Source organism: Poeciliopsis prolifica, unplaced genomic scaffold (genome assembly GCF_027474105.1).
Source record: "Poeciliopsis prolifica strain line A6 unplaced genomic scaffold, Auburn_PproV2 SCAFFOLD308, whole genome shotgun sequence".
NCBI classification, from domain to species: domain Eukaryota; kingdom Metazoa; phylum Chordata; class Actinopteri; order Cyprinodontiformes; family Poeciliidae; genus Poeciliopsis; species Poeciliopsis prolifica.
In genome coordinates, this window is record NW_026562683.1 from 31,451 (window position 1) to 50,999 (window position 19,549).

At 38.7% G+C, this 19,549-nt stretch overlaps 1 protein-coding gene, 1 long non-coding RNA gene and 1 pseudogene across 2 annotated transcripts; all 3 read right to left on the reverse strand.

Annotated features, from left to right (window-relative positions):
• Positions 1–112: 112 nt before the first annotated feature.
• On the reverse strand, positions 113–3,637 carry LOC129357802 (deoxyribonuclease gamma-like; annotated as a pseudogene).
• A 10,554-nt stretch (positions 3,638–14,191) lies between these two features.
• On the reverse strand, positions 14,192–14,982 carry LOC129357800 (uncharacterized). Its single transcript, XR_008605615.1, has 2 exons — positions 14,369–14,982; positions 14,192–14,282 (listed from the first exon to the last, which is right to left on the reverse strand). It is a non-coding gene; the product is annotated as an uncharacterized LOC129357800 (long non-coding RNA).
• A 69-nt stretch (positions 14,983–15,051) lies between these two features.
• On the reverse strand, positions 15,052–17,028 carry LOC129357797 (elastase-1-like). Its single transcript, XM_055026797.1, has 6 exons — positions 16,919–17,028; positions 16,729–16,826; positions 16,179–16,279; positions 15,849–15,971; positions 15,175–15,365; positions 15,052–15,077 (listed from the first exon to the last, which is right to left on the reverse strand). The coding sequence occupies exons 1-6, from the start codon at positions 16,956–16,958 to the stop codon at positions 15,052–15,054; spliced, it is 579 nt and encodes a 192-aa protein (XP_054882772.1). The 5' UTR covers positions 16,959–17,028.
• Between the last annotated feature and the right edge of the window lie 2,521 nt (positions 17,029–19,549).

Here is a 19,549-nt window from a genome sequence, read left to right on the forward strand (position 1 = left end):
TTGTAAAAATAGACACATTTATTTATATTTAAAATGATGAATATTTGTAATCATTTAAATGGATGGATTGACAATTAGGCAGCTGTGAATGCGGGAAGGGTTTGCCATTAAAGTGGCTCAACGTCGCCTTTTTGTTGGCGTCTTGGATGCAAGTGATTGTCCTTTTCTCTTTTTTGCTCCAGAAGTCTTGGATTTTGATGGCTTGGTCATATTTTCTGATCCTGTTGGTTGAAATAAAAAAGACTGAATTTCACAGTTAATCAGATATAAAAATGGCAAAGTGATGCATTCATGATACCTGGGAAAAGTTTAATCCTCAACAAACCATAAACTTTAATATCTTCAATGTGCTTTTCAGTGCATGTTTTGTAAAGTAAAAGGAAGATAAGATAGTTTTCGCAAGTATAGATGTGAGTTTTGTGTATTGTGCGTATGTACTCATTAACAATGCCTAAATCCAGTACAACCAATTGATTTCAGTGTAGACCCACTGTATATATTTTAAGCATCAATTAGATTAACTTGAAGTCAGAATGACATTAAGATTTTGAGGTAAATGGAGGATAATCCTGACAAAAAAAAATAAAAAAATTCTAAAAAACTACAAACTGGGCAGGAGTTTCACCTTTCACCAGGGGAACCCTAACTATACAGCCAGAGCTGCAATGGAAACGTTTATATCAGGGTGGGAGAAAAGTCAAATAATTTAAAATTTGAGTTGAACAGTTATCCAGATAGATAATATAAGATGAACTCATCTAACGTCTATAAGTTTGTTGTCAACAAAATAAATGGTACCTTTCTTTGGGCTTTTTCCTTTAGGGGATCTTTTTCTTGTTCGCGGTAAAGCCTTCTTCTTTGGTTTTACTGCTTTTTGGACAGTCTCCAGCTCCACCTCCACAGGATAATGATCACTGATGTTTCCAGCCTTGGAGAGTGAAAACATAAAATTATAAATCTTTGCACCTATTATGTGCTCTAAAATGTCTGAAAGTGTCAACCATTTCTCTGTGATGCAGTATTGCTAAACAATGATGACAATAAAGCATACGTTTTCGTCTGTTAGCCCAAACTCCACTTGAAAGTTGAAAGACTTTGCAGAGTCAGGAACAATGGCACCCAGCATTTCTTCCCCATACACCACAATCCTATTTGAAGAAGATAGTATCACAAAGCAGTTTATTGGTGCGGTTTTCAACATATCTCCAAATACATCTACACATTTACATTTACTTATAAAATTATTAGATAGAACTTTTAGCAACAGTAGACATGTTTTGCAGTTCATGATTTTTTAGAGGGAATAAAATTCAACAATACAGACTCAGTCAGGTGAAGAAAGTATGCTATTTTTAAGATCTAACTGAGGCAGGGCACAATCCTAGAGGTCACCAGGGTCTGATACTAAATAATGAGGGGATCTATAACAAAAATGACAAGATAAAAAAAATCTATAAAAATCAAGGTAATTCATGGGAGGTAATTTACTGTAACCTACCTGTAAACCTCAACAAGCTTAGACAAATTTTGAAATGAGAATATTGAAACATCCTTCTCTAGCAAGATGATGATTTCAATTTATTTCAAGGAATTAAATATAAGGAATTTATTGTTATACAAAGTGTGATAAAAATGTGCACAGTGTGTATTCATGACACACAGATGTGATGTAAACTCGTTATCTAATTCCAAGACAAAGTCATTTTTATTTTGTCCTGATTCAGGACAAAATAAAAGTAGCAATTTGTTGTTTTATTAATATTGTAGAAACAAAGATAGGTGTCCTTGGCACCTAACATGTATCTTTACCTGTCGTAGGTGTTGTCATTATAATTACTAGTCGTGGTGTCAACATCGTCATCTATCAACCAGTAGAAGGGATCAGAAGAGATGCGGATTGATTCCTTTTTCTTCTTGGAAAGATATCGACCATCTGCGTTGAAGTCCCCCAATATCATGATATTCTGCCAAGGACAAAAAATAAAAGTCAAAACCACACATTACTGTACACAAGTATTTAAAGTAGTGATGATTGTTAGTGTTTGTAAGCAAAACAGCAATTTTACATTTTATCCTCCTCCCCCAAGATTTCTTTCATTAGTAGACTTCTCAGTTTAGTGTTAAAAGACATTAAAAAAAGATCCCACTGACCTCTTACTGTTTGTAATAACAGAAAAAGTCCATAATAAATGGGAGAAAACCATGGCGTTATTCAATGAGTGATTTATCAAGCACATTATCCAGCATCTCACTCACATTTTTAACAAGACAGTGACCCTTGGAGTTTGAAAACTCTCTCCTCTGAGTTACAGTGGAGAGACGGCTGAAATGATTAACTTTTGGCTGAATTTTAGCAAAGCTATTAATAAAAAACTCTAATATTATTTTCAAGTTGCATATCTTTATATAGAATGTAACAACTTACATTTGTTTTCCACTTCTGTCTGACAGCATTGACCACACGTAAAGCTCATCAAGTTCCTTTACTGAGTCTTCTGGCTTGGTGTGGACCGGAATCAGGACCAGGTCTTTTACAACTGAAAGTGGACATGAAAGCAAATAACATAGACCCAGATCCACAGTGCACCTAAATAGATGTGAGCTCAAATAAATATTTAGGTTTAAAATAAGTAGAGGCCTCAGTTTAGTGTTTTCACATGTCATGTCAAAATGTCTCCTATTTCACATGATCTCAGTCCTTTTAAGCCCCAAATAAAACACAACATTTGACCATACATTCATAGCCGATATGTTTATAACAGTTATCCATAAGGTATTTACTCTGTACAAACTGCAACACATACCACATTGGATGGACGGATGGATTATAATTGTATGCAGTAATATAGGAATCAAAGTATGTGCATAAAAGTAGCTTTCATTTTCAAACTTATACACATTTGGAAAATATTTAGTCAAATTTCATATGTTTCCAAACTGTGTAGAAACCCTGTCATATCACTGTAAAAAACTGACATATGGTAGTATTTAGTAATGATAATCTGCTCTCTCTGGTGCAGCACAGGACCATATATATTCATTACTGTATGACTTTCTGAAGTGCTCATTACAGAACATTTTTCATGACTCACCATTAGATTTGAATGAAACAAATGTTACAGGCTTATAAAGATAAACCACAGTGGTTTGACTGCAGTGAAACCATGATCTTGATGATTTAAAAGAATTTAGCTGAGAATATGTTGTAATATTTTATAACCTAACCTATTTTATAACCTAACTTAAGTAAAACTATAATATTGTATTTTTAGTGTAGGGAGAGTAAGAGTAAGGGTTTCATCGTGACTTTTACAACTTATCTATCATAGAATGAGTCAAATGAATCTGTCATAAAGAAAGGTAGGATATGAAGACTGGCAAAAAGAGCCGTCATCATATCCTTGCAAATTGTCTGATGAACTGTTTTGTGCACTGTGAGCTGGCGTTTCATTAATGTGGAACAGCACACACCTGTGGAGGGACAGCAGAAGCGCAGGATGAAGGGCTCTCTTGCGAAGGCATCTTCATCTCCAACCTGATTGTCTTCATACTGATACTGAGCTGTAAGCTTGACATCATCTTCTCTGAAACACAAACAATAATAATAAAGTTTGTTTACTGTATTATTAATACGATTTTAAACCTTCTTGAGTGCATGAGAAGTCAAATTTCTGGAGGGATTTGTAGAGTTTTACTTCTCAGAATGCATCAGAAACTTCATAAAATTGTACTAATTATTTAAAGCATTGATTTAGCAGGGTGTCAGAAACATCTCTCAAACATTTTGGTCAAGATTAGTCAGATGTACATCCAAGATGAGGACCCCAGAATTCACAACATTCTCAAGGTGTTTTAGTAGATTGAGGCCTGCTCACTGTGGATCCCATTGGAGTTTAATGTCGGTGGTATTTTCAAAAAATCAGTTTGAGTTGACCTAACCTAAGTGGCATCACACATTTAATGACCAGAAGATTGAAAACTGGTCATTAAAGGATGGACATGGTCAGCAAAGTTGGAGGATAACACTCGGTTTATAATATGTCACTACGGTGTAACCCACATAAAGTGGGGATAGCCTTTTGGGAAATAGAGATTGGGTAGGCGGAGTAGTCTGCCTGGCCAATGAGAAGTTGATTCCCATGAATGTTTAGACCAATCAGAGAGCGGAATGCCACAGAGGCTCCACCTTCTTTCCCGTGTTGGCAGCGTTGATTGTGAGCGGGAGATCTGACGCTGATCAGACAGCTGAGCCAGAGTGAGAGTCTTTTGGTTTCTTTCTAATATCATTTATTGACTTTGAAGGAATTTTTTTGTTGTAAATAGTTATTGTTTAAATCCAACTTATAATTTAGAAAGAGTGATAAGTTTCAGAAAACTGAACTTCAGTTTTTCTGCTGTTAGAACCACTAAGATCAGTTGGAACTGTTGCACTTTCTGGCAGTTGATTGGCAGTTGTTTTCAGTTCAAACTGAAGGTACAGCCTATATAATAATGTATTTTTATTTTACTTAATTCATTTTCTTTAAGTTAAAACTTAAAAAATATGCATTTTACACTGTCTAGTGCCCTCCGTGTCTGGAATGAGAGTCCCTGTCTAGTTGTTTTGAACGTGCCGCACTGAGATCGGTGAGCATATTTTGTACCTTTCATTTGGTTTTTGTTCTTTTATCTTGTTGTCAAATAATGATCTTTATTTGACCTACTTAGTTATTAAAACGTGAACCTTTGCTGAGTTTGTGTAAAATGTAATGTTTTATTATTGTTCTTGGAAAAGGATTTTTCGAACAGTTATGAAACATAATAAGCTAGAATGGTTTAATAATAATTCTATGTTTCTGCTGGTCTTGTCTGTTGACAGATCAGGGTTTTTTTTTTGTTGTTGTGTTGTTTTTGTTTTTTTGCTTTTTCTTCTCTTCTCCTGGATTGTTCCTGGAGTGGATTCCCCTACTGACTTTGATGGCGAGCCTTCCCACCTGGACTTAGAAAGATCTGGATTTCCTCCCATGATGAGAGCCTTCCCACCTGGACTTAGAAAGATCTGGATTTCCTCCCATGTTGAGTGAGACCTGAACCAGGATTTAATTTGATTCCTTTGTCATCTAAAAGAGATTAGAGCGCAAACTACCAGGATGCACAATAGATTAAATTTGATATTTAGCACTTGGCCAAGTATTGTTGTTTTTATTTCATTTATTTTATTGTGTGTAATTTTATTTTCTTAATTGTATGTCTTGTCCACTTGTGAGTTTATGATTCATGTTACTAAAGCTAATTGTTTTTTAAATTCACTCAACGTGTATGTGTGTCATTTAAACACCCATCGTGCTCCGACAGCCGAACCTATTGGCCCATCTACCTAAAACATATTGTACCCTTCTCAACTGTGTTACAGGAGAAGCTTTGGCGAGCCAGCCAGGAGCACGAGTGTGTGTGTTTAATTGTCAGACATCTTTCACGTATTGTTAGAGCTTGCTAAGTATTTCTCAAAAAAAAAAAAAAAAAAAAAATGGATGTGGTACTCCGGGAGTCCATCCAAATTCCCCATTCTTTGGTTGTTAGTGGCTTGACAGGGTCAGAAATAGATGAGGAAGTATCAATATTTCTCCAGAAGTATGGTTCCATTAACCGTTACATTCACTTAGATGATCCAGAGTCCTACCCACAAAAAGACTCGACCAGCAAAAGAAATATCCCATCTTCTGAAAACCCTCAGTCAGTGACGGCTACAGATTCCCCGATTTTGACACCAGCAAATAATCCAAGTAAGCCTCTCAACCCTTCCATTTTCAGTAAAAACCTGATTGATCTCAACCCCCCACAGACTTTGTCATTCTCATCTGAATCCACTACTACGCCAGTAATCGATGTTAATCCACATGCAGTTCAGCGAGTGGTGGTTGAGCATGTGGTGCGCAGCAGTGATACCTCATCCCAGTTTGCTTCACCCAGTAGACTCAGAGCTTTTTCAGGCAAGAGTCCACGTCCAAACCATGAAGCAGATTATGATACATGGCGTGCAAGTGTTGAAATTCTTATCAGAGATCCATCTGTGTCAGACTTGCATTGCACACATCGTATATTAGACAGTCTTCTTCCTCCTGCTTCTGAAATGATTAAACATTTGAGCCCACAATCTAGTCCCTCAACTTATCTCAAGTTGCTTGACTCCGCCTACGGGACGGTTGAAGATGGTGACGAGCTTTATGCTAGGTTCATGAGCACGTTCCAGAATGACGGAGAGTTACCTTCTGTTTTCCTGCAGAGACTGCACACAGCCTTAAGCAAAACAATGAAACGTGGTGGTGTATCCGCTCCAGAGTTTGATCAACAGCTTTTAAAGCAGTTCTGTAGAGGCTGTTGGGAGAACGCTTTAATAGCCGATCTTCAGTTAGAACAAAAGAAAGATAAACCTCCTACTTTTGCAGAATTGTTGCTCCTTCTTAGGACAAAAGAAGATAAACAGGCTGCAAAAATGACTCGATTGCGACAGCATTTCAACCATGCCAAGTCTGGCCACATCCACAGCAAGCAGCGTGCCATGTCACAAGTTCATCTTGCATATGACAAAAATGATTTGATAAATAAGACTGATCTTGAGATGCTCAAGCAACAAATTGCTGACCTCAGCCTTCAGGTGAAGAGCATTGTGTCAGAGAGTCAAAAGTCAAAACAACTTAAGCAACAAAAGTCTGTTCCTCTAAGTGTCACACATGAAGCCCATGTGGTGAAACCAAAAACAAGCCGTCAGCATCCTTCCACAATTAAAGCAAATGGCAGACCACGTCCCTGGTACTGTTTCCAGTGTGGAGAGGATGGCCATGTTGTTTCAGTCTGTGAAAATGCACCAAATCCTTCCCTTGTAGCAGCTAAGAAAAAACAGCTGAAAGAAAAGCAGGCTGCTTGGGAAGCCTCTAATGCTTCTCAAAGTGAGACACATTTAAAACTAGTGTCTGCTCCCATAGAGGGACACATGGGAGCAGAGATACAAAATTCCAGTCCCAAAACCATGAAAGCTGTTGTTAAGAGTGTTGGGGTAGAAAGGTTGAAATTGCCACATGGCCTGGTGGGAACTAAAACTACAGCTCAAGTGTCTATTGCAGGGAAAGACACAAAAACTGTCTGTTGGACACAGGTTCGCAAGTCACAACTGTGCCCCAGTCCTTTTATGAAGAACACCTTTCTGATCTGACCATTCATTCTTTAAATGATTTGCTTGAAGTGGAGAGCTAATGGCCAGTTTGTTCCCTATTTAGGATATGTTGAGCTTACCATCACTTTTCCTAAAGAGTTTGTTGGCTCTGATATTGAGAGCGTAGGCATCTTTGATGGTCTGCATATTCAGCTTTCTGTAATCTACACACAGACGAACAGAACCATTCTTTTTGCGAACCACAACAATTGGAGAAGCAAATGGAGACTCAGATTCCCGTATGACTCCAGAATCTAGGAGTTCCTGTATATGTTGTCTCACAGCATCTACATCGTTGGGCACCTGTTCATGGGCTCTGCAGCCCATGAACAGGTGCTTATAGGCACAAACGCACTTGACGTTCTTTATGCGGATTACCAGAAACTTTCATCTTTTCAGCCTTTGATGAATGGCTATCAGGCTGTTCTCAAAATACTTGAGATACGACAAAGGGAGCTTATCCACAGCAGCCTTGGTTGTGCAGAACTAACAGGCAAGCTGCCTAAAGTTGTTCCTGCAAGGCAGACCGCTGTTGTTGAAGCTTTTGTTCCATTTAATCGTTTGAACATTCAGAGAGATGTTATTCTTGAGCAACCATCAGCTTCTTCTCTACCGAATGGTTTACTCGTTTCAGCGATTGCAGTAACTTTACCAAGCAAACACTCATGTCATATTCCTGTCGTACTGAGAAATGACACCAATCATGACATAGTCATTCCCCCCAAAACCATTGTGGCAGATGTTAATGCTATAGTACAGGTGTTGCACAAAGAACATACTGTCAACGACTCAAACTGTCCTAAATTTCAAGCAAAGTCTTCCCCATCACTGAACTTTGATTTTGGAGATTCACCTTTATCCACTGAATGGAAAGAGCGAATAACAAAAATGTTAAACACCATGCCAAACGTTTTCTCAGAATGACCTGGATTTTGGCCATACTGATAAAGTGAAACACAGAATCAAGCTCAGTGATGAGACGCCTTTTAAGCAGAGAGCACGTCCGATACACCCCAACGATGTAGATGCTGTGAGACAACATATACAGGAACTCCTAGATTCTGGAGTCATACAGGAATCTGAGTCTCCATTTGCTTCTCCAATTGTTGTGGTTCGCAAAAAGAATGGTTCTGTTCGTCTGTGTGTAGATTACAGAAAGCTGAATATGCAGACCATCAAAGATGCCTACGCTCTTCCAAAACTGGAAGATGCTTTCACTGCACTTGCTGGTTCTAAGTGGTTCTCCGTTCTAGACCTCAAGTCAGGCTACTATCAGGTCGAAATGCAAGAAGCAGACAAGCATAAGACTGCATTTGTGTGTCCAGTTGGATTCTGGGAATTCAACAGGATGCCACAAGGAATAACAAATGCGCCTTCAACCTTCCAAAGACTGATGGAAAAATGTGTTGGCGATATGAACCTAAAAGAAGTTTTAGTGTTCATTGATGACTTGATTATTTTCTCAGCCTCCCTGGAAGAACATGAACAGCGCTTGCAGCGTGTTCTTGAACGATTGATGACATATGGTTTGAAACTGGCACCAGAGAAGTGCAAATTTTTTCAAACGTCAGTAAAATACCTTGGTCACATTGTTTCTGAGAAAGGAGTTGAAACAGACCCTGAAAAAGTTTCGGCCTTACAGACTTGGCCGATCCCCACAAATCTTAAACAGCTTCAATCTTTCTTAGGATTTGCTGGATACTACCGACGGTTCATTCAGGGGTACTCTACTATTGTAAAGCCACTTAATGAACTAACGTCTGGTTATCCACCACTCAGAAAGCTAAATAAGAGACAGAAAATAAATTCGAGCTCAGAGTATCGCAACCCAAAGGAGCCCTTTGGTGAGCGGTGGACACCTCAATGTCAGAAAGCTTTCGATGACATAATAAGTAAGCTAACATCAGCTCCAGTCTTGGGTTTTGTAGACCCCCAGCTTCTGTATGTCTTACATACAGATGCCAGCACTGTTGGCCTTGGGGCTGCATTATATCAGGTTCAAGATGGTCAATCTCGAGTCATAGCTTTTGCGAGTCGAGGACTTTTAAAGAGCGAGAGGAAGTACCCGGCTCATAAGCTTGAATTTTTGGCTCTTAAATGGGCAGTCACAGAAAAATTATCTGATTACCTATATGGTACAGACTTCACAGTAGTGACGGACAGCAACCCACTTACATATATTTTAACATCTGCAAAGCTGGATGCGACAGGGTACAGGTGGTTGTCCAGTCTTTCTACTTACTCATTCAGTCTTCAGTACAGGGCGGGAAAGCAAAATCTTGATGCTGATGCACTGTCTCGCCGACCTCATGATCCACCAAAGGATGATTATGCATCAAAGAAGGAAAGTGAGAGAATCCGGCAGTTCACATTGTACCATCTGAGCAATCCTGACAGTCCAGAGACTGTTCCCCAGGAGGTGATTAAGGCTATTTGTGAACGCCATATGGTCACTTCATCTGTAGCTGGTGTTCAAGCCGCCACTCCTCGGTTGACATTAGTTGAATCTCTCACTCATTCCAGTCCAAGTGGATGGGTCCCCTCTTGTTTATTCATTTTCAGAAGAAGAGTTGAGGGAAAAACAAACATTAGATCCTGCTATCAATGCAGTCATTGTACTCTTGGAAACTGGTGAAACTCCATGTCCCGGCCTCAGGTTAGAGCTACCAGAATTACCTTTGTTACTCAGACAGTTGTCTCGGTTGGAGATGCAGAATGGAGTGCTCTATCGAAAGCGACAAGATGGTCCAAACATCTCATATCAGCTTGTACTTCCTGAGGAGCTAAGAGCTACAGCACTCCTGTTTCATCATGATATGGGCCACCTTGGAGTTGAACGAACAGTAGATTTGGCAAGAACTAGATTTTACTGGCCAAAAATGTATATGACCATAGAGAAAATGGTTAAAACATGTGAGAGATGTGTTCGTAGAAAAACACATCCAGAAAGAGCTGCTCCACTGATGAACATTAAAACCTATCGACCTCTCGAACTGGTGTGCATTTACTTTTTGTCAATAGAGCCAGATCGCTCAAACACCAAAGACATTTTGGTAATAACTGATCATTTTACAAAATATGCAGTGGCCATACCAACCCCAAACCAGCGAGCGCAGACCGTAGCAAAGTGCCTCAGGGAAAACTTCATTATTCATTATGGTTTTCCTGAAAAGCTCCTTAGTGATCAGGGTGCTGATTTTGAATCTAAAACCATAAAAGAACTCTGTGAACTTATTGGCATGAAGAAAGTGCGTACAACCCCTTACCATCCCAGGGGAAATCCGGTTGAAAGATTCAACCGCACACTTCTTCAAATGCTTGGAACACTTGATAAGTCAGATAAACTCCGCTGGAAAGACTTTGTCAAACCTCTGGTACATGCTTATAATTGTACAAAGAGTGATGTGACTGGATTTTCCCCATACAAGTTAATGTTCGGGAGACAGCCCAGATTACCCATTGACTTGATTTTCAGATTGCCCACCAATGCTACGAAGCAGACTCATTCCCAGTATGTTGGCAATTTAAAATCTCGATTGGAAGAAAGTTACCGTATTGCTACTAGCAATGCAGAAAAGAATGCAAGTCACAATAAAGCCAGATTTGACCGGCGAGTGATTGAATCAACTTTGCAGACAGGAGACAGAGTTCTTGTGCAAAATGTGAAGCTGCGTGGAAAACATAAATTGGCAGACAAGTGGGAGGAGATGTTTATGTTGTCCTCAAGAGAGCTGGAGAAATGCCAGTTTATACAGTTAAACCGGAAAGTAAAGATGGACCAGTGCGGACTCTGCACAGAGACCTGCTTCTGCCATGTGGATTCCTGTCAGCAGCTGCAGAGCCTGAAACAGTCAAACCTTGTCCAAACAGGAGACCCAGAACGAGACAATGTCCAGTCGTCGAGAGTGAAGAGGAAATCATCTCAGATCTGGATGATGTACCTGATTGGACATCGTTCCCTCGTTTTGTGTCAAAACCCGATGTATATGTCATAGTGCCTGAAACTCACAAGTCAAGTGAGCATCACAGTGCAGTTCGACCATCAGCAGAAACAGGGAGATCTGTAGTTTCCCTCTCACCTGATGTTCCAGCTACTCATATTGTAGGAGATAGAAGTACTGGAGATATTCAAGATGCATCAAGTGTTCACCTACCTGAAAATGACAACCTACCGGAACATAACAGATTATCCGAAGCAAACGTTTTACCTGAACTAAATTCAGTTAAAGGATCCCCTCAGTGTTTGGATTTGCAGCAATCTGAGGAAACTCCTCCATATAAGGGATGAGCTCAGATGCAGCATATGATGATGAGTTTTATGGAGTAAATGAACCTGTTACTGCCCAACCTGAACCCTTAAAGTTTCAGACTGAGGGACTTCAAAACTCTGAAACATTTCTTCGTCGCTCTGAAAGAGTACACACAAAGCCAAACAGATTAGAGTATCCAAAACTGGGAAATCCTCTGATGATGGTGGTGAATTCTCTTTTCCAGGGTCTAAGTGAAGCATTGGCTAGCTCCCTGAATGGCTTGGAGAATGCATCCCATAATTCCATCAGGCATGCTTAAGCTGTGCGACTCAGTGTCGTATTGCAGATGCCCAGGGACGGGCATACCCTTCAGAGGGGAGGGTGTAACCCACATAAAGTGGGGATAGCCTTTTGGGAAATAGAGATTGGGTAGGCGGGGTAGTCTGCCTGGCCAATGGGAAGTTTGATTCCCATGAATGTTTAGACCAATCAGAGAGCGGAATGCCACAGAGGCTTCACCTTCTTTCCCGTGTTGGCAGCGTTGATTGTGAGCGGGAGATCCAACCCTGATCAGACAGCTGAGCCAGAAACCACTAAGATCAGTTGGAACTGTTGCACTTTCTGGCAGTTGATTGGCAGTTGTTTTCAGTTCAACTGAAGTGCCCTCCGTGTCTGGAATGAGAGTCCCTGTCTAGTTGTTTTGAACGTGCCGCACTGAGATCGATCAGGATTTTTTTTTTTTTGTTGTGTTTTTTTTTGTTTTTTTGCTTTTTCTTCTCTTCTCCTGGATTGTTCCTGAAGTGGATTCCCCTACTGACTTTGATGGCGAGCCTTCCCACCTGGACTTAGAAAGATCTGGATTTCCTCCCATGTTGAGTGAGACCTGAGCCAGGATTTAATTTGATTCATTTGTCATCTAAAAGAGATTAGAACGCAAACTACCAGGGTGTACCCAATAGATTTAAATTTGATATTTAGCACTTGGCCAAGTATTGTTGTTTTTATTTCATGTATTTTATTGTGTGTAATTTTATTTTCTTAATTGTATGTCTTGTCCACTTGTGAGTTTATGATTCATGTTACTAAAGCTAATTGTTTTTTAAATTCACTCAACCGTGTATGTGTGTCATTTAAACACCCATCGTGCTCCGACAGCCGAACCTATTGGCCCATCTACCTAAAACATATTGTACCCTTCTCAACTGTGTTACAGTAGCGTGACAGCACATTTATAAAACCTATGTGAACTTGTGGAAGCTCATTGTTAAACATGAACTAAGCACCAAATCAAAACATCCTGACGAAATGAATGTAATTGAACTATGCATACTGTAACAAATATTTCAAGGGTGTAAGCTATTATATTTATACTTTGTCAAAATGTGTCAAGTAAAATATTTAAGGACAATGTCAAATTAAAACTGCTGCAATTCAGCATCAGCCACAATGTTTTTGCTTAGATATCTATTTAAAGCTAAAACTTTCTGTATGATTTGTAAACATGTGTTAATAAAGTGCTTTTACAGGCTTTAATCTCTGTATTTTGCAATTATATTTTTTGTACATGGCCTGTTAGATCATGAATATAAGTATCAAAGAATAATTAGTCATTTATCAACACAATCCAGAACAGCCATTCTTTGTATAGGATTTTCATTAGCCTTTGATGTTCACAGGGGCTTATTCACAAATACTTCTGGCCTTTGTAACTACATGCACACATGCAAACTTAAAACAAAACCACAGGTATTTGCAAAAATTCTGTGTGTTTACAATACAGAATTGCAAAATTTGTATTTTGTTTAATCTTGAAAGTTTGAATACATAATAAAACAATGGAAAATGTGCTTAGTAATACTCTGTTGTAAATCTCATTAATAAAGAGATGTTTTTGAAGTGTTTTAATTCATAACAGTTCCTTAGCAGTTTGTCTATACACCACTAGTGGCTCACTTTTCATTACCGGGTGGCGCTGGTAGCATGAGACTAAACTTAAAAAAAAAAATGATCAGGACTTTATTTGCATGAAAAGAAACCTCTTGTGAACAACAGGTCCTGAAAGTTAAAAGAAAGTGCATAGCCAGCCTGCTGAGCAGACTACACAACAGCATCCAAAAATCTGGACTGATTAATGCATTTACTTTCTATCATTTTTGGTCTGAGCAGCATGCTTCTGAATAAAGCTAAGCACTGCTAAGATTACAGGAATTTTGAAGATTAAAATAAGTAGTGAATTTAATGACTAATCAGTAAAATGTGAGAGGATTTTAGAGAAGCCAGAATAACTGGGGGGAAAAAAAGTAAGGCTGACAAACAGAAATAATTGGGGTCTGGAAGTGTGTCATCTCTAGGAAACAAGTTAACCTTAGAGTCAGTATTTGCTGAATATTCTGTAACTGTATCCAATTCCGTAACAAATTTTTGCAGATGAAATGCATTTTATCAGCATATTATTTGCTAATTTATCATGTCTCTCTTGTTTTGTTTTTTTTTTTTGTTTAGCTTTTTGTGCTTGTCATTTGTACTATTAGAGGTCTGAAATTAACTTAACATTAAGGTTTTACTGAGATTTTAGTTCACTGCTAAATCCTTTCACAGATTGACCTCAAAATAAAATGATTCCCCTGAAATGTTTAAATCTTTAATTAATTAGCTATGTCTCTGATTTTCTTTTTCTTTCAATCAGGAATCAGATTATTAATTTATTTTTTATCATAAAACTTTGACCAAACATGACAAAGCAATTTAGATGCCATTTTTATGACTTTTATTTTGATGGAGTGAGAAAAGAATCCAGAATGTTCTTTTTTCCACAGATATTGCTTTTCTTCTTAACCCATGATCTGCAAAAGCAAATAAAATTATCAGTTGCAATGTTCAAACATCAATCATTACAATCTATGTAATTCTTGAGTTATCAAATACTAACGCTGTTCATCCAGCTGATGTAAGCAGAAGCACGGGTAAAGACGGTGGGTTTCCGGTAGGTGTTACAGCCAAGGGAAGACACAAAGCTGGTCACTCCGTGGACCACCCACTGGCCGTTGACCCTGCAATTCAGGGGTCCACCAGAGTCACCCTGCATAAGTAAAATTATATTTTAAAAATTAGTCATGAAAACTGGATGTCACTGACTTTATTTTGATTTCTTTTATTATTCCTGCACCCTTGGAAAAGTATTCATGCCTCTTGAACTTTCATGTTTTGTTTTATTATAACAGCAAAATTAAAGGAATGAGTAATAAGTTTAAAACATGGAATGATTGTTAAAAAAAAACAGCATGCCCACAGAGCTCAGTTCAAGTCATTAAAAAATGGAGAGAATGTGCAAAAACCATCTATTTGTTATTTTCTATCTCACAATCATGCACTGTTTTGTGTTGACCTGTGACATAGCATCAAAATGTCATACACTAAAGTTTGTGGGAGTAAGCTGACAAAAAAGTCAGTTAATTATTTCTGTATCACCATCTGTTGGTGTCAGTACTTTTATGTAACTCCACACATCATTATGGACCTTATGATTGTCCACTTTTTTTGAAAAGAGGGAGTTCAACAGGTGGCTCAGACAACCAGAGTTGCTGGCACCTCCAGCACAGACCATGGAGCTCTTCACAGTGCTGCCCCACCAGCCAGAGCTGGTGCAGGTGTTGTGATCAACAACAGGCAGGTAGGCTTGCTTCAGCTGAGCAGACAGGTTACCCAGCTGGGAAAAACAGCCAAACATATCATTACCTATCTGAACGTCCACCATGTTAATCATCTTGGTGTGAAATTGTGTTTGACTCACTCCGAATGCGTCCCCATCCAGTGATGTAGCAGGGTGGTTGTGGGCCAGAACCTGACCGGAGGGAGGAAGAATGCCCAGCTGGACGTAGTTGTTGAGGACAGCGTCAGTGGACAGACGCAGCAGAGCAATGTCGTAACTACAAGACGCAGGAAGCAAATACCAATTTTTTTAAGATTCTTGGAAGGTGAGTTGTGAATACAATTTAACTCTATAAAGAAACATATTTCTTTGTTCTTTTAAAATAATAAAACCACCTAACCAAAATGTTATTTTATTCAAAAATCAATTAAAACCGTATTGTTCAAGAAATAGGTATCACATATCTTTTAACAGAAGTTAAGCAACAAAAACTTCTTTTTTTCTCAACGGTTATGCTGGCAATTACTTAACTGATGCTCTTCCCTGGAAGTTATAGTAACAATTAAAGAAGAAAACAACATAAAATATATATTTTTTACATGGAAAGTATTATACATAACAAGTAAGCATCAGATTACACACATTCTTCTTGTTTTTAAAACGTAAGTGCAAGATTACTTAACATGTGGCATTTGACGTATAGGTCTGTCTTTTTTGCCCTATACACATTAAGAACTGGCAAAACTACATTCTTACTAACCCTCCAACATTGTTGGAGTTCCAGTTAGGGTGGATGTAGACCTGGCTCACGCTCAAGTACTGCTCTTTTCCCTCGTTGTTGTTGATGTCATGATCTCCAAGAACGACACGCCAAGTCATTGATCTTTTGCCCATGCAGAAGAGACAAGAAGTTTCTTTTAGTTATTACTTATACAAGATGATTAAAAAAAAATAAAATAACAAAATGATCTATAGTTATTTGAAGCTGAATCTCTAACAAGTAGGACAGTAGTATATTCAGGTCTATGAAAATTGCTTGTTCTCTTGTTTTTGATCTCTTCAGCTTTTCCATGATGCATAAGATTCCCACCTGTCCACACAGTGAGCAGCAGTCATGACCCATCCTCTCCGAACAAGAGTTCCTCCACAGGTGTGGTAGAAGGAGCTTCCAGATTTGTACTGAAGGGAGATCTGAAAAACACCAAGAGACAGTTTTGCAAACACAAGTAAGCAAACCCCAAACCTTTTCTCCAATGTCTTAAAAACACTTTCTAAAAATGAGCTCTAACTCTTGACGGGAATGAAGAGATTCAAAGGAAAATGTCCAGGTTTGATTGAGAAAAAATAGTAATAATTCCTGGACTTGTTTTAGAGAAATATTTAAGGGACATATACTTTCATTACATTTATCAGTTGGTGTACTTGAGTTATAAAGCAGATGTGATCAGTTTAAAATCTGATGCTGAAGATTTCACTTATTTAATGTCAGCAAGCAAGTTCCATGAAATTTGCATGTTTTCTTGTATTTTTAAATAACTTTAAAGCTACTTTTAGGCCTTTTTGTCTTGTCTTTATGGTGGTGATTGTTTTGTTAAGTTTGCAACACATGGATATAAGGTCTGAAAGGATTTGAAGTATACCTGCCATGGCCATGAGTTAGGTCTGGCCACCCTTCCTCCCACAACTCTTGGTTCACCAACACTGTCCTCCAGGTACCTGGGCTGGGGTTCAGCCAGAACTGAGAAAAGCAGATATCCAAAAGAACTATTACATTTAAGTCTATATGGGGTTTCTCTGGAGAATCTTCAAAATAGACTAGGTGGTACTTACCCAGGGCTGCAAGAGAGGTCAACAGAAGAAACCTGAGCATATCTGCAGTCTCCTTAAACTTTCTGTCCTGACAACCTCTGTCCAATGCCCTTTTATACCCTCAGGTCAGCTAAATCTGGGAGTGTTGTGAATTACGTGTTCAATGCCACCCTACGTCCACCTGGGCAGATCCAACAGTTATCGTCAGAGTAACTCCAACAATGTGGCAGGAGGGTACAGACTGCATTTATTGAAAGAATAGTTGGTACAGGGTGTAACAGTTTTTCTTTCTAAGAAATACTGAAAGATTCCCTCTTCAATTTTGTGTACAAATTTATTTTACCTGCACATCATATGTTTAAGAGTCAGAGTAATGATTCATGATCATTTCTATTTCATGAAATGTTTTGCTACTTTCAAAAGTGAAAATGCTTCAGATTCATAGACTCATTATGAGATATGTACTGCTAACTCAGTATCTACTCAAGAGAATTAGATTTCCTCCTCTTCCTTTTTGGAAGAGGAGGACGCAATCTTAATAAACATGGGATAAAGCTACTCGCTGCAAACCTTTTTTATTTTATCAACAAGGACAGCAACAGGATCATCACGTCAGAAGAACAGGCTCAAGGATGTCTGACCAGGATGGAACGCTCCCCGGATCAGGAGCACAATATTCCAAAACAAGCTGATAAATCGACTGGAGATGGAGCGACTGCTTCCCTCGCTCCTTCCCCCCTCCCTCTCTGCTCCTCCAAGCATTCACAGGATTCAATGGATACCAATGAAGAAATGTCTTCCGGACCAGAGTTTCTTAAATTTACAGATGGAATGAATCAACAGGTTCGCCTCGGCACGTCTCTCCTTAGCACTCACGTAGCAGACCTCACTACATTTAAGCAACCTGCCCTGACTTCCCAGAGGATCCATCACTCTGCGTTTCTGAGGTCTGAGGCCGGGGACCAGATATTATCTTTACACCTGTCTCCATCCAGAATGTGTCTGGCCCCCGGGTACTGCAGAACAGGACATTACCTGTCCGGATCACTACAAGAAAATTTACAAAAACCAGAAATATGAAATACAGCGGTCCTAATTCAAACCTCAGAGTGATCCCCTGCCTAAAGGAACCTCAGACTGAAAATCTTTTGGCCTCCAAGCCACTTAAAGTAGTTCTTTTAAATATCAGATCACTCTGTGCTAAAGCTCTGTTAATTAATGATTTCATCACTGAGTATAATGTTGATGTTATGTTTCTGACAGAAACATGGTTGAATGACTATAATGACCAAATTGTACTCATTGAATCAGCGCCTCCTGACTACAATTTTTTAAGTGAGAATAGAAAACATAAAAAAGGAGGAGGCGTGGCTTCTATATTTAAAAATACCATAAACTGTAGTAAAATCTCTTTCGGTCATTTCACATCTTTTGAGTATCTTGGAATTCAGGTTAAACGCTTCAAACGAACTTTGACACTAACTTTATACAAAACTCCAACATGTGGAAAATTTCTTTACTGACTTTAATGATCTTCTTTCTCTATGCATTGATTATGATTGTTTAATAATTGTTGGTGATTTTAACATTCATGTGGACAAACCCGAAAACAGAGGAGCAAAAAAGCTCTCTGATATTTTAGAAAATTTTGGTTTAACACAACATGTTAAACAAGCAACACACACTCAAGGACACACACTGGACTTGGTTATCAGTAAGGGTGTGAATATTTCCAATGTCTCTGTAATTGATGTCGCCCTGTCGGATCAATTCGCTGTTATCTTTGAAGTTTCTTTATTCTTTGACCCACTTGGACAAACAGCTACTATCACAAAACGTTCTTTCACAGAAAACACAGCAGAAACATTTAATCAAATCTACTCTTCCTCCTCACCCTTAAGCTGTAATGATGTAGATCAGTTGTTAGATGATTTTCAGTCTAAAGTTTCATATATCATTGATTCCATTGCTCCAATTAAAGTAAAGGTTTTGACTGGTAGAAAGAAATCTCCATGGAGAAATGCACAAATAGTTCGGTCTGCAAGACAAGTCTGCCGCAGGGCAGAACGACAATGGCGTAAAACTCAACTTCACGTTCATCACGACATCTACAAAGAAAAACTACATAACTATCACTTAACACTAAAACATGGAAGGGAGGCTTTCTTTGCAGATGTCATAAACAAAAACATCAATAATGCTCGAACTTTATTTGCAACAGTTGACAGGCTCACAAACCCTCCTGTGACGTTTCCACCTGAATTCCAATCTAATGTTGCCTGTAATACGTTTTCTGATTTCTTTTCAGAGAAAATCCAAAAAATCAGAGGATTAATCTGCACATCAACTTCAAAGCCAGAACCATTGCTGTACCAAAACAAAACAAATACAGAAAAAATGACCCATTTTCAACTACTTAATTATAAAACGCTAGAAGAAATTATAAGTCAATTAAGTTCAAGCTCCTGCTGTCTGGATGTCCTTCCCACACATTTCTTTAAGAAAGTCCTGCCTGTTATTGCTGCTGATCTGATCCAAATCGTAAACTCATCGCTTACATCAGGTGTTTTCCCCCAGGCTTTGAAAACAGCAGTCATCAAACCACTGTTAAAAAAGAACAATCTGGACAATAATTACAGAACAGGCCAATCT

What these genes read in the sequence shown, in the direction of transcription:
- LOC129357797 (XM_055026797.1), bottom strand. Translation starts at nt 16,958, where the DNA reads ATGCTCAGGTTTCTTCTGTTGACCTCTCTTGCAGCCCTGG. An exon ending in GACCTCTCTTGCAGCCCTGG is followed by an intron (nt 16,827 to 16,918) that starts GTAAGTACCACC and finishes TGCTTTTCTCAG; the next exon opens with TTCTGGCTGAACCCCAGCCC. An exon ending in AACTCCAACAATGTTGGAGG is followed by an intron (nt 15,366 to 15,848) that starts GTTAGTAAGAAT and finishes TGCGTCTTGTAG; the next exon opens with TTACGACATTGCTCTGCTGC.